Genomic DNA, 14,598 nt, shown 5'->3' on the forward strand with positions numbered 1-14,598 from the left:
ATTAAGTACACTTAGGTTATTCCTTTTGAATTTATCAGTTCAACTATGAACTATATGTATTGTTTTTAAAATACATCCTCATTCATTTCGGTCTTAGCACAGCCTCCTTCCCACTCTGCATATTTTCCCCTCACATATGTAACTTATGGCAAGTTAACTGCAACATTCTTAAACGAACAATGCACTGTATTGTTTTTGAACTTTTCTTGTTGAAATCATTTCACACAGTTGTTGAAAATGAATGAAGTACAATGAGTTAATCATGAAGTTTGTTTTATTATAAAGCTTTATTTAGACCATGCAGCTTGGTTAAAAACATTGTAATTCAGTGTTTGGTTATCAAAAATAGTAAGATCTCCCTTATTTTTACAACAGTAAGATTCTGTTTTTATAAAAAAGTACCTGTTTGACACACCATTCCTTTAATGGCAAAGGGACATTGATTATCATCAAGTGGATTGTACGAGTGTGGGATCAATATGAGCCAAAAGAGTACAGACGTATTCTGCCCTACAAAGGCAAAACGCATTAACTATGGAAACAGTGAAACTGAGAAAAATGGCTTTAAAGTTTTTTGGATAACCAGACAAATATATTGTAGGTAGATAAGTGACAATGCACTGATATATAATTTTATTATGAAGTAATTTTTATGCATATCAACCATGACCACTGATTTTACCTATGCAGATACTGCACTCTGCCTTTGTATGACTTTAAACAACTATATGGGTAATGCAAAGGCAAAGTGCAGTATCTATAATCTAAATGTTTTCATCCAACTTTCTTGTTTTTATGTTTGATGGAAACAGTATGATAGTTCTACAGTTCGATAATTCTAACTACATTCCAACTGTATTTAATAGTGTTATGTAGTTATGTCAACCCTCAAGCATTTCTTCCACCATAAGGTAAGGACTATTTCACCACGCAGAATGTTTATACTTAAAAAATGTATATACAATCTAAATGTGTTTATCCAACTTTCTTGTTGTTTTTCATGTTTGACATTGTATGGTAATTTATTTGACTTAAGGTCCATAGTTTAAATCAGTGGTCATGGTTGATATGCGTAAAAAATTACTTCACTTATCTACCCACAACATATTTGTCTGGAAAGCAAATCAACTTTAAAGCCATTTTTCTCAGTTTCACTGTTTTTGTAGTTACTGCTCTTTGCCTTTGTATGGCAGAGCGGGTAACTGTTGTCAAAACACGGTGGTACCAGTTCCTTACACTTCTCTCTATTGCCAACGATTTACCGGAACTCAAATATTATTTTCAGATCACCAGGTTTTCCCTTGGTTTTACTTGGATTCTGCATTTAACGCAAATTTCACACACCACTTTCTCTGAAACGGAACATAATTGAACCAGGAAACTTTGTCACAAAATAAAACAGATACTACAAAGCCTGATTTCAGTCTTAACTCAATTTTGACCAAAAGTGTAGTTACTGTGTTTTGCCTTTGTAAGGCAGTATTGGTTTGTATTGGGTAAAGTTTGTGCTGACAAGCAGTCCTTTTATTGAAAAGAAGAGGTAAAATAGTCTGCAACATTGGCGCTACCAGAAGCAAACTACTGTACCACCCTTAACCTAGATATTTTTGAGCTCTCGATCCAACTCTATTGCTGTCCTTTGTCAAGCCAAACGCACAGAGTGACAAGGAGTTGGCATGATAGCAAAACCAGACGGGCACTCGGGCTATCCTACATTTGCTAGTTTCTCACTAGTAAGGCTGGAGCTTGTCACTAAGCCACCTAACATCAAGGGAACATGTGCTATTTTCTGCAACTCTTTGCTTGAAGCCTGCAACATAATGCATTATGTCTTTACAGCTACCTAAATAAATGTTGAGTAATTTTGGCTTATCATGAATATAAAATGTTTATTGCCATTCATTAGCATACATAATGTATAACTATCCCACCATTATTCCACTTGTGGGTTTTTGTCTGCTCTCAAACCTACAGTAAAAACCAATTACACAGTGGAGAGAAAATATATGGAAAGTATATCCTTAGCCCTTATAAAAACTACTGCTTATTAAGACATTTGGGCAGTCCAAAATTAGCTTATTTGCAGTTTCAGTCAGGTATATCCTAATTATATTATACCCCACAAATATATCTGACTTTACATGTAGATAGTGTTGACATATACAGTAAATACATGTAAACATAATGTAGTCTACGAATATTGTATAATATTGTAGCACATGATGAGTGTATAAGGTGGTACAGGGGTTGAAGGGGAGGTAGGTGGGCTACTTCCAGGCAGCACTAGAGTGATTGTGTGTCCCGTGGTGTGTACGTGTGAGTGTATGTAAACGTATGTCTTCAGATCTTCAGGTATGACAGCCCAGTGCCCAGCAGTACAGTGGAATGTTTTGTGCATGTGTGTGTGTGTGTGTGTCTGTGTCAGTATGTTTAAGATTTCTTCTGGCAGTGGCATCCCAGTTTCCAGCAGTAGCAGATGGAATTGAAGAAGCGACAGTGACAGGAGGCACAGGGATCACAGCAGCGAGAGTGGGGAATACAGCTCTCCATCACCTTGGAACAATTAGGGGTCGGGGGGGCAGGCTTCACCTTGGGCTTTTATAACACACACACACACACACACACACACACACACACACACACACACACACACACACACACACACACACACACACACACACACACACACACACACACACACACACACACACACACACACACACACACACACACACACACACACACACACACACACACAAAAAGGAAAAAGTGATTAACTGACAAGCCCTTACCCTCTGACTGTTTCAAGATTTATGACCTAACTGAGCACTCATGCAACTGCGTTCGAAATTGCACCCTATTCCCTATATAGAAATAGGGTGCCCTATGGGCCCTGGTCAAAAGTCAGTGCACTATATACAGAATAGAGTTCCATTTGGGATGCAGACATGCAATCACTATGCCAACACATTATAGCCAAGACTATCTTGGACTGTCAACCCCTCAGAACTAAGTACATTCCATTTCCCCAGCAGCCTCGCCTCCAGCTGTGCAAAATACATTTTATTGATGTTCTGTAAGCTAGTAATCATCATACTGTATGAGAAATAGGAATATAATTAGATATGGTTCGAAATTGTTGAGGTCTTACTACCCAATACGGGTTTGCAGACAAATCTAACACATTCATCTTGCATTGATGTCAATGGGATATTTGTGGTCTAATGTCTAGAAAGATAATAATAATAAATGCCATTTAACGAGTACACATCCCATGCCATCTGTTGTGTGGGACAGATTGGAAAGAAAAAAGGTGCCCATCACATGGGTTTGAGGCACATATGGATATAGAGAACAGGTTGCGTGGGATGTGGAATCATATGGACATTACACTGTAAAGGTCTGGCCAACATTGATTTTAAAGTGAAGTACACTACATGACTAAAGGTACACTCAGCAACAAAACAAACATCCTCTCACTGTCAACTACGTTTATTTTTTAGCAAACTTAACATGCGTAAATATTTGTATTAACATAAGATTCAACAACTGAAACATAAACAGGACAAGTTCCACAGACATGTGACTAACATAAATTGAATAATGTGTCCCTGAACAAAGGGGGAGAGGGTCAAAATCAAACGTTACAGTCAGTATCTGGTATGGCCACCAGCTGCATTAAGTACTGCAGTGCATCTCCTCATGGACTGCACCAGATTTGCCAGTTCTTGCTGTGAGACGTGACCCCACTCTTCCACCAAGGCACCTACAAGTTCCCGGACTTTTCTGGAGGGAATGGCCCTAGCCCTCACCCTCCGATCCAACAGGTCCCAGACGTGCTCAATGGGATTGAGATCCGGGCTCTTCACTGGCCATGGCAGAACACTGACATTCCTGTCTTGCAGGAAATCACGCACAGAACGAGCAGCATGGCTGGTGGCATTGTAATGCTGGAGGGTCATATCAAGATGAGCCTGCAGGAAGGGTACTGCATGAGGGAGAAGGATGTCTAACCTGTAATGCACAGCATTGAGATTGCCTGCAATGACAATAAGCTCAGTCCGATGATGCTGTGACACACCGCCCCAGACCATGATGGACCTTCCACCTCCAAATCAATCCCGCTCCAGAGTACAGGCCTCGGTGTAACGCTCATTCCTTCAACGATAAACGCGAATCCGACCATCAGACAAAACCGCAACTCGTCAGTGAAGAGCACCTTTGCCAGTCCTGTCTGGTCCAGCGACGGTGGGTTTGTGCCCATAGGTGACGTTGTTGTCGGTGATGTCTGGTGAGGACCTGCCTTACAACAGGCCTAGAAGCCCTCAGTCCAGCCTCTCTCAGCCTATTGCTGACAGTCTGAGCACTGATGGAGGGATTGTGCGTTCCTGGTGTAACTCGGGCAGTTGTTGTTGCCATCCTGTACCTGTCCCGCAGGTGTGATGTTCGGATGTACCGATCCTGTGCAGGTGTTGTTACACGTGGTCTGCCACTGCAAGGACGATCAGGGGTCTGTCCTGTCTCCCTGTAGCGCTGTCTTAGGCGTCTCACAGTACGGACATTGCAATTTTTGCCCTGGCCACATCTGCAGTCCTCATGCCTCCTTGCAGCATGCCTAAGGCACGTTCACGCAGATGAGCAGGAACCCTGGGCATCTTTCTTTTGGTGTTTTTCAGAGTCAGTAGAAAGGCCTCTTTAGTGACCTAAGTTTTCATAACTGTAACCTTAATTGCTTACCGTCTGTAAGCTGTTAGTGTCTTAACGACCGTTCCACAGGTGCATGTTCATTAATTGTGTATGGTTAATTGAACAAGCATGGGAAACAGTGTTTATACCCTTCACAATGAAGATCTGTGAAGTTATTTGAATTTGTACGAATTATCTTTTAAAGATAGCGTACTGAAAAAGGGCCATTTCTTTTTTTGCTGAGCTTTTTTTGGACCCCTGCTCATCAAACATCTCATTCCAAAATCATGGGAATTAGTATGGAGTTGGTTCCCCCTTTGCTACCATAACATCCTCCACTCTTCTGGGAAGGCTTTCCACTAGATGTTGGCACATTCCTGCAAGGATTCCATTCAGCCACAAGAGCATTAGTGAGATCGGGCACTGATGTTGGGCGATTAGGCCTGTCTCGCAGTTGGTGTTCCAATTCATCCCAAAGGTGTTCGATGGGTTTGTGGGCAGGGCTCTGTACAGGCCAGTCAAGTTCTTCCACATCGATCTCGACAAACCATTCATGTATGGACCTCGCTTTGTGCACGGAGGCATTGTCATGCTGGATCAGGAAAGGGCCTTCCCCAAACTGTTGCCACAAAGTTGGAAGCACTGAATCGTCTAGAAATGTCAATGTATGCTGTAGCGTTAAGATTTCCCTTCACTGGAACTAAGGGGACTAGCCCAAACCATGAAAAACAGCCACAGACCATTATTCCTCCTCCACCAAACTTTACAGCTGCCACTATGCTTCGGGGCAGGTAGCGTTCTCCTGGCATCCGCCAAACCCAGATTAGTCCGTAGGATGTGTTCTCTCTCATCACTCCAGAGAACACATTTCCACTGCTCCAGAGTCCAATGGCGGCGAGCTTTACACCACTCCAGCCGACGCTTGGCATTGCGCATTGGTGATCTTAGGCTTGTGTGCGGCTGCTCGACCATGTAAACCCATTTCATGAAGCTCCCGACGAACTGTTCTTGTGCTGACGTTGTTTCCCGAGGCAGTTTGGAACTCGGTACTGAGTGTTGCAACTGAGGACAGACAATTTTTACGCGTTACGCGCTTCAGCACTCGGCGGGCCCATTCTGTGAGCTTGTGTGGCCTACCACTTTGCGGCTGAGACGTTGTCGCTCCTAGACGTTTCTACTTCACAATAATGGCACTTACAGTTGACCGGGGCAGAAATTTGACAATAACTTTTTGGAAAGGTGGCACCCTATGATGGTGCCACATTTCAAATCCCACCGTACCTTCTCCGCTATGCAATCTGGTTTCCGAGCTGGTCATGGGTGCACCTCAGCCACGCTCAAGGTCCTAAACGCCATCAATAAGAGACAATACTGTGCAGCTGTATTCATTGACCTGGCCAAGGCTTTTGACTCTGTCAATCACCACATTCTTATCGGCAGACTCAACAGCCTTGGTTTCTCAAATGACTGCCTTGCCTGGTTCACCAACTACTTACCCACACCTACACACCTGTCCAGCGTCACTACTCTGGACGGTTCTGACTTCAATGATGTTGCTCTTGCTGTTGGTGATTCTCTGATACACCTCTACGCAGACGACACCATTCTGTATACTTCTGGCCCCTCTTTGGACACTGTGTTAACTAACCTCCAGACGAGCTTCAATGTCATACAACTCTCCTTCCGTGGCCTCCAACTGCTCTTAAACGCAAGTAAAACTAAATGCATGCTATTCAACCGATCACTGCCCGCACCTGCACCCGCCCGTCCAGCATCACTACTCTGGACGGCTCTGACTTAGAATACATGGACAACTACAAATACCTAGGTGTCTGGTTAGACTGTAAACTCTCCTTCCAGACTCACATTAAGCATCTCCAATCCAAAATAAAATCTAGAATCTGCTTCCTATTTCGCAACATAGCATCCTTCACTCATGCTGCCAAACATACCCTTGTAAAACTGACTATCCTACCGATCCTTGACTTCGGCGATGTAATTTACAAAATAGCCTCCAACACTCTACTCAGCAAATTGTATGCAGTCTATCACAGTGCCATCCGTTTGTCACCAAAGCCCCATATACTACCCACCACTGCGACCTGTATGCTCTTGTTGGCTGGCCCTCGCTTCATATCCGTCGCCAAACCCACTGGCTCCAGGTCATCTATAAGTCGTTGCTAGGTAAAGCCCCGCCTTATCTCAGTTCACTGCTCACCATAGCAGCACCCACCCGCAGCACGCTCTCCAGCAGGTATATTTCACTGGTCACCCCCGAAGCCAATTCCTGCTTTGGCCGCCTTTCCTTCCAGTTCTCTGCTGCCAATGACTGGAACGAACTGCAAAAATCTCTGAAGCTGGAGACTCATATCTCCCTCACTAGCTTTAAGCACCAGCTGTCAGAGCAGCTCACAGATCACTGCATCTGTACATAGCCAATCTGTAAATAGCCCATCCAACTACCTCATCACCATATTGTTTATTTTATTTATTTTGCTTCTTTGCACCCCAGTACCGCTACTTGCACACTCATCTTCTGCACATCTATCACCCCAGTGTTTAATTTGCCATACTGTAATAATTTCACCACTATGGCCTATTTATTGCCTCACCCCCCTTGTCCTACTTCATTTGCACACACTGTATATAGACTTTCTCTATTGTATTATTGACTGTATGTTTGTTTATTCCATGTGTAACTCTGTGCTGTTGTTTGTGTTGCACTGCTTTGCTTTATCTTGGCCATGTCGCAGTTGTAAATGAGAACTTGTCCTCAACTAGCCTACCTGGTTAAATAAATGTGAAATAAAAAAACAAACAAAAATGTAAAGTCACTGAGCTCTTCAGTAAGGCCATTCTACTTCCAATGTTTGTCTATGGAGATTGCATGGCTGCGTGCTCGATTTTATACACCTGTCAGCAATGGGTGTGGCTGAAAAAGGCCAAATCCACTAATTTGGGGTGTCCACATACTGATACATTTGTATATACAGTATAGTGTATCAGTGTAACACGCTAGGCTAGAAGCTTGCTGCAGTCCCCAGGCCACAGACAGGTGTGGCTACAGTATGCCGTCACCACAAAATGTCTGATTGATTTTGGGGTGAATTACTACTGAAACCTGCTGGGGCAAAAGGCTAAAGGCTAAGGGCTTGCTGCTATCCACATGGCAGGACACAGGTGGGGATATGATGTTATCACAAAGCAGTTGCTCTGTAACTCAGAAATGATCCTAACATAATCCCCAGCAGTTTACCGTCACATGCAATCTCTGGCGTTCCTGGATTCCTCTTCTGGCAAACAACCTTCTGGGTTTCGCCTGGTTCCACAGCTCTGTTGGAAAGAACGAAGGAGTAGTCATAAGAAACCTCCTTAATTCCGATTAGAGATTACAACATTCTGGGGTTGAAGTAAATCGAATAACAAGAATTACCGTTCAAAAATATAGTGAAACGCCAAACAGCATAATAGGTAACAGATGTTATTGCTATTATTGATCTGAATATCAAAACTCCATGTTCACTTCACTTATAGAAGTTGTCAGCCATGGCAGCAAGGTTAACACATGGAAATTGTGTGCTTTTGTAGTGTGTGTCTATCACCAATAACTAGCAGAACTTTTGTACATCTTCATCATCCCTGTCAGAAATCATGGCCCATTAAAATGTAGCAGGGTGTAACCAGAGATTTCTGTTACATGCTTTTGAAATACCTATTTCAAAGACTTCTGAGCATTTTGTATTTCACTGGCCTGATTTATAATCCAATGTATTTTGTAACAAGATGTTTCAAAAGTAAACTAAATAAACAACTACATACCCCAGTCATAAACCCTGTTTCCATCCACAGTTTTTAAGTAGTCATTTAATGAAAATAAATAAATAAAAACAGCTGTGATGGAAATGCGATGTTTCGGTGTAATTTCATAAATGCAGACAGAATTTGTTTGTTCGAAATGGTGGGATCTTTTTGTGTCTGTAAAATGTATTATGCGGGAAATTGTGGTGGAAATGCCTTTATGCGCAAATATTGATACAATAACCATCATATCGAAGTAAATTGAGTCACACAATGATATGGTCTGTGGTCCTCCCACTATGACTTCGGAAACCATGCAGTTTATTAGGCTACAGATAAGTTATGAACTTCAAAGAGTGGAAAAAGTGCAAGGTGATGAGCTTGATGCTCTTTTCCAATACATTTTGAGGGTCTTATTCTGGTGACATGATCATTGATGCTTGGCTGCTGTTTGACAAATAAAAATATTCTTGCCCTTTTGCACATGATAATCTGATCATGTAGGCTATACGTGCACTCTAGCAATCCAGCTGGCTATCTGCTCGCTGTTGGCTAGAGCACAGGTGCCAATACCAGAGTGGTCACACTTGCTAAATAACACATATTTTTTGTGAGAAAACCATTAGTCGAGTTAATATTGTTAATATTCAGAACCACATTCCTGTAAAGATTAGAGTTAAATAATGTTGAAGTAATATGGCTACAGGTTCATCTGCCTCACCTAAAGCCCATTCTTGTGGGAAGCTGCTAGTGGTAGGGTAGCCTAGTGGTTAGAGCATTGGACTAGTAACTGCAAGGTTGCAAGTTCAAATCCCCGAGCTGACAAGGTATATATCAGTCAGTTTGTCCTTCTGCACCTGAACAGGCAGTTAAACCACTGTTCCTAGGCTGTCATAGAAAATAAGAATTTGTCCTAAACTGACTTGCCTAGTTAAATGAAGGTAAAATACCACAAAGTGCTAACAGTCAGTATCTGGATAACATGTGTAAAATGCTTGATCATATATGTGATATCAACAAAGAGGTACATTTTCTGTGTGATTTGAATGTCAGTTTGTAGTTACAAACAGCACAGGAATTTAAATCAACATGTATTGATCACATCTTTACTAATGCTGCAGAAATGTGCTTGAAAGCAGTATCCAGATCCATCAGATGTAGTGATCACAATATAGTAGCCATATCTAGTAAAACCAAAGTTATAAAGGTTGGGCCTATTATAGTGTATAAGAGGTCATACAATACATTTTATATTCCTATGTTGGCAATTTAAATAATATTTGTTGTTCGATGGTGTGTAATGAGGAGCAAACAGATGTTGCTGTAACGAGTGTGCTGAGAGTCGGGAAGCAAGTTCAGGCAGTGAGTGTTTAAATAAATAAAATAAACAACGAACACGAAACAAACGCACCGACATGAAAACAGAGTCAATAACACCTGAGGAAAGAACCAAGGGGAGTGACAGATATAGGGAAGATAGTCAAGGATGTGGTGGAGTCCAGGTGAGTGTCATGAGGCGCGAGACGATGGTGACAGGTGTGTGGGATAATCAGCAGCCTGATGACCTAGAGGCCGGAGAGGGAGTATACATGACAGTTGCACTTGACACACTTATGAAATTGCTTATTCCAATTACCAATAAGCATGCACCCATTACGAAAATGACTGTAAAAACTGAAATACGATATATTGCCACTCCTATTTGCCATATCTTAAATTTAAGCCTACTAGAAAGTGTGTGCCCTCAGGCCTGGAGGGAAGCTCAAGTCATTCCGCTACCTAAGAATAGTAAAGCCCCCTTTACTGGCTCAAATAGCCGACCTATCAGCCCAACCCTTAGTGCCCAACCCTTAGTAAAGTTTTGGAAAAAATTGTGTTTGACCAGATCAATGCTATTTTACAGTAAACAAATTGACAACAGACTTTCAGCACGCTTATAGGGAAGGCCATTCAAACAAGCACAGCACTTACACAAATGACTGATGATTGGCTGAGAGAAATTGATGATAAAAAGATTGTGGGGGCTGTTTTGTTACAATTCAGTGCAGCTTTTGACATTATTGATCATAGTCTGCTGCCAGAAAAACATGTGTTATGGCTTTACTATATTGTGGATAAAAAGTTACCAGTCTAACAGAACACAGAGGGTGTTCTCAAATGGAAGCCTCTCCAACACAATCCAGGTAGAATCAGGAATTCCCCAGGCCAGCGGTCTAGGCCCCTTACTTTTTAAAATCTTTACTAACGACATGCTTTGAGTAAAGCCAGTGTGTCTATGTATGCGGATGATTCAACACTATACACATCAGCTACTAAAGCAACTGAAATGACTGCAACACTTAAAGAGCTGCAGTTAGTTTCAGAATGGCTGGCAAGGAATAAGTTAGGACTAACTATTTCAAAAACTGAAAGCAGTGTATTTGGGACAAATCATTCACTAAACCTCAACTAAATCTTGTAATAAATAATGTGGAAATTGAGCAAGTTGAGATGACTAAACTGCTTGGAGTAACCCTGGATTGTAAACTGTCATGGTCAAAACATATTGATACAACAGTAGCTAAGATTTTTAATTTTTTTATTTCACCAGGTAGGCCAGTTGAGAACAAGTTCTCATTTACAACTGCGACCTGGCCAAGATAAAGCAGTGGCACAAAAACAACAGAGTTACACATGGAATAAACAAACGTACAGTCAATAACACAATAGAAAATCTGTATACAGTGTGCAAATTCAGTAAGGAGGTAAGGCAATAAATAGTCCATAGCGGCAAAGTAATTACAATTTAGCAATTAACACGGGAGTGATAGATGTGCAGATGAGCATGTGCAAGTAGGAATACAGGTGTGCAAAAGAGCAGAAAAAAAATATGGGGATGAGGTAGGTAGTTGGTTGGATGGGCTATTTACAGATGGGCTGTGTACAGCTGCAGCGATCGGTAAGCTGCTCTGACAGCCGATACTTGAAGTTAGTGAGGGAGATAAGTCTGGGGAAAAGTCTGACCATAAAGTGCTGTTGTACCTTCTTCACAGCACTATCCTACAGGCTCTAGTTGTCACACCTGGACTACTGTTCAGTCGTGTGGACAGGTGCCACAAAGAGGGACTTAGGAAAATTGCAATTGGCTCAGAACAGGGCAGCACGGCTGGCCCTTGTATGTACACAGAGAGCAAACATTAATAATATGCATGTCAATCTCTCCTGGCTCAATGTAGAGGAGAGATTGACTTAATCACTACTTGTATTTGAGAGAGGTATTGACATGTTGAAAGCACCCAGCTGTCTGTTTAAACGACTAGCACACAGCTCAGACACCCATGCATACCCACAAGGCATGCCACCAGAGGTCGCTTCAGTCCTCAATTCCAGAACAGACTATGAGGAGGCGCACAGTACTACATAGAGCCATGACTACATGGAACTCTATTCCACATCAGGTAACTGATGCAAGCAGTAGAATCAGATTTTAAAAACAGATACAAATACACCTCATGGAACAGCAGGGACTGTGAAGCAACACAAACACATGAAATGACATTTTGCAGTTAAATTCCCATGTACCAAATAAAAAATACACGTTAGGTGAGTTTCCAATCGCATTTTCAACTCTACATCGTATTTGCATTTATTATGGATCCCCATTAGCTGCTGCCAAGGCAGCAGCTACTCTTCCTGGGGTCTGGCAAAATGAAGGCAATTATACAACATTCATAACACTCAGTGTGTGCCCTCAGTCCCATACTCCACTGCCACATATCTACAACACAAAATCTGTGTGTATAGTGCGTGCACTAAGTGATCACACAGCCTTTTTTCTGCAACAAGTACATTTGATGGAAACATCTCTGGTGGGAAAATGCACATATTGTTTTTATGCAGATTAGAATATTTGTATTAAAATCTGTCGCCAATTGGATGGAAACCTAGCTATAGCAAGTTTTTTATTGTACCGTTACTGAGAATGTTGTTGGAGTGAAAGTGTGTACTTTCAAAAAAGTATTGTATTTAATCAAAATAACTATTTTGATTAAATACAATACTTTACAAAAGTATTTGGTATTTATTTTTATACATTGGTCTTTCAAGTATTTTGTAATAGTAACAAGATAGAGATGAGCAACAATACTGAATGTAACGGAGTGAGTGAGCAGCAGCAGCGTCTGAGAGAAAAAGTGCTTGAGAGGGCAACTGTGTTGAGGTGGCAGACCTGTTTTCAAATAACATTTAAATATGTTGAGTTTAGCCTACCATGAGTGGCAAATTGGTTTTACAATTTCGGACTATTCTATTGGTCCATTACACCAGGCAAAGTCAAGAAGCTGATTTATTTTTTGAATGTGATTTCGAATAGTATTTGAAGCCAAGTCTGGTGCATTATGGCTTTGGATGATTAGGTGACCTTCCACTAAGATGGTCATGACATGCTGTGAACTAAGAACCTGCTTAGGTCAAAGCTGGTCAGAGCAGGAGGGATATGTGTAGACTCTGCGGGATGTATTGCTATACAAGGTTCAAGGGTTTTTATTAGTCACATTTACAATAAACATGACATTTGTTACCCAAGTGCAAAACAGTCTACATTACAAATAGATAATGTACTGCAATAAATCTAGTCCAGGGCTCTCCAAACCTGTTCCTGGAGAGCTCTCCTCCTGTAGGTTCTCTCCAACCCCAGTTGTAACTAACCCAATTCAGTTTATCCACCAGCTAATTATTAGAAAGAGGTGTGCTAGATTTGGGTTGGAGTGAAAACCTAGAGTATGGTAGCTCTCCAGCAACAGCAATACTCATTTTCAAAATGAAAATCCCTTGCATGTAAATTATTGACATGATGATTTGGTAGGCTACTGAACAGTGTACTGAATTAAAAATGTTTAGTAATTAATTCAGGATACAATTTCTAATGTTTTGGATAAAATATTTTTTTTTACCAGTTCAGACAAATATGAAGAATAAAATCTTAGCCAAATAAATGCACACATGCATGGTTAATAGCATATTAATTATTATCTTTTCCATTCCTATATATTATCTCCAAAGTGTGACTTCTGACTTCCAGTGGTGGTCGCATTGACAATACATACACACAAAATCAATATATACAGCATGTACACAAGAAGAGTGGCAATGTATGGCAATGACTTGAACCATACATTGTGCAAAGTTCATAGCATGGTAACATGCTTTTCTCATCATCAGTCTATATTTATCATTTAGCTAATACAATAAATGTACAACTGAAGAGAAAAAAGACAATTGGACTTTTGGATGACGAATTAAGGGGAATGAAACTAGGATAAACTACTCACCTATTTCCTTGGCCGTAAGATCATTTGATGACAAATTGTCGGTTCCTTTAATTTTAACAAGATGTGTCTTGTCACGCGCTGCAAGCCTACAGTTGACAGCCGCAAATTGAAGAAGGCAAATATATAATATCGCAAGCTTCATTTCGATTCCACTCAAATATTGCTAATGTGGGGAGAAACAAAAATGAGTGTTATTAGATCAATTAAGACTGCAGAAATGTCGACGCCATAAAACAGCAAAATATCGCTCCTCACTCTTGGACATATAGTCTCGTTGTCAACATTATTTGGTCCTTCGAGACAAACGTAATACTTTATAAACCGGAATCTTGTTCCCGCACCCGCCCACCTCCTTCGCAAGTGAGAGTAAGAGACCATCTAGACACTGAAATCTGAAATCTTGGCTCAACGATCATAGTAAAGTACCCACCTGAGGATATTCAGAGACAGTTTTATTCTGGATATTCACTGAACAAAAATATAAACACAACATGTAAATTGCTGGTCCATGAGCTGAAATAAAAGATCCCAGAAATGTCTCAAATTTGCGTTTTTTCCCTGGTTTATATTTGCTCTTCTGCTTGTATTTTACTTATATACAATTGATTGATTTACTTTTGATATTAACTTAATAAGGTTTAGAAATGTTGGGGAAGGTTTGGTATTGTGTGGCTATTATTAAGCTTTAGCTACTGCAGGCCTATGATATTGTGACGTTTGCTGGTTTCACGATCTTATAACTTTGATAGCTTAAATAAAAAACGGACCGAGAGGGAAATAAAGATAATGCAACAGGCGTTTTAAT

General features: G+C 41.0%; 1 protein-coding gene across 1 annotated transcript; it reads right to left on the bottom strand.

Annotated features, from left to right (window-relative positions):
• Positions 1-256: 256 nt before the first annotated feature.
• On the bottom strand, positions 257-14,125 carry LOC139583715 (agouti-signaling protein-like). Its single transcript, XM_071415092.1, has 3 exons — positions 13,794-14,125; positions 7,943-8,019; positions 257-2,595 (listed from the first exon to the last, which is right to left on the bottom strand). Exons 1-3 carry the CDS (start codon positions 13,933-13,935, stop codon positions 2,431-2,433), a joined length of 384 nt encoding a protein of 127 aa, XP_071271193.1. The 5' UTR covers positions 13,936-14,125; the 3' UTR covers positions 257-2,430.
• Between the last annotated feature and the right edge of the window lie 473 nt (positions 14,126-14,598).

Source organism: Salvelinus alpinus, chromosome 8 (assembly GCF_045679555.1).
Source record: "Salvelinus alpinus chromosome 8, SLU_Salpinus.1, whole genome shotgun sequence".
NCBI lineage: Eukaryota > Metazoa > Chordata > Actinopteri > Salmoniformes > Salmonidae > Salvelinus > Salvelinus alpinus.

Coding starts and splice junctions, on each gene's coding strand:
- LOC139583715 (XM_071415092.1), bottom strand. CDS start 13,935: ATGAAGCTTGCGATATTATATATTTGCCTTCTTCAATTTGCGGCTGTC. Junction 8,020..13,793: donor TCTTACGGCCAAGGAAATAG/GTGAGTAGTTTA, acceptor TCTTTCCAACAG/AGCTGTGGAACCAGGCGAAA. Junction 2,596..7,942: donor GCCAGAGATTGCATGTGACG/GTAAACTGCTGG, acceptor GTGTTATAAAAG/CCCAAGGTGAAGCCTGCCCC.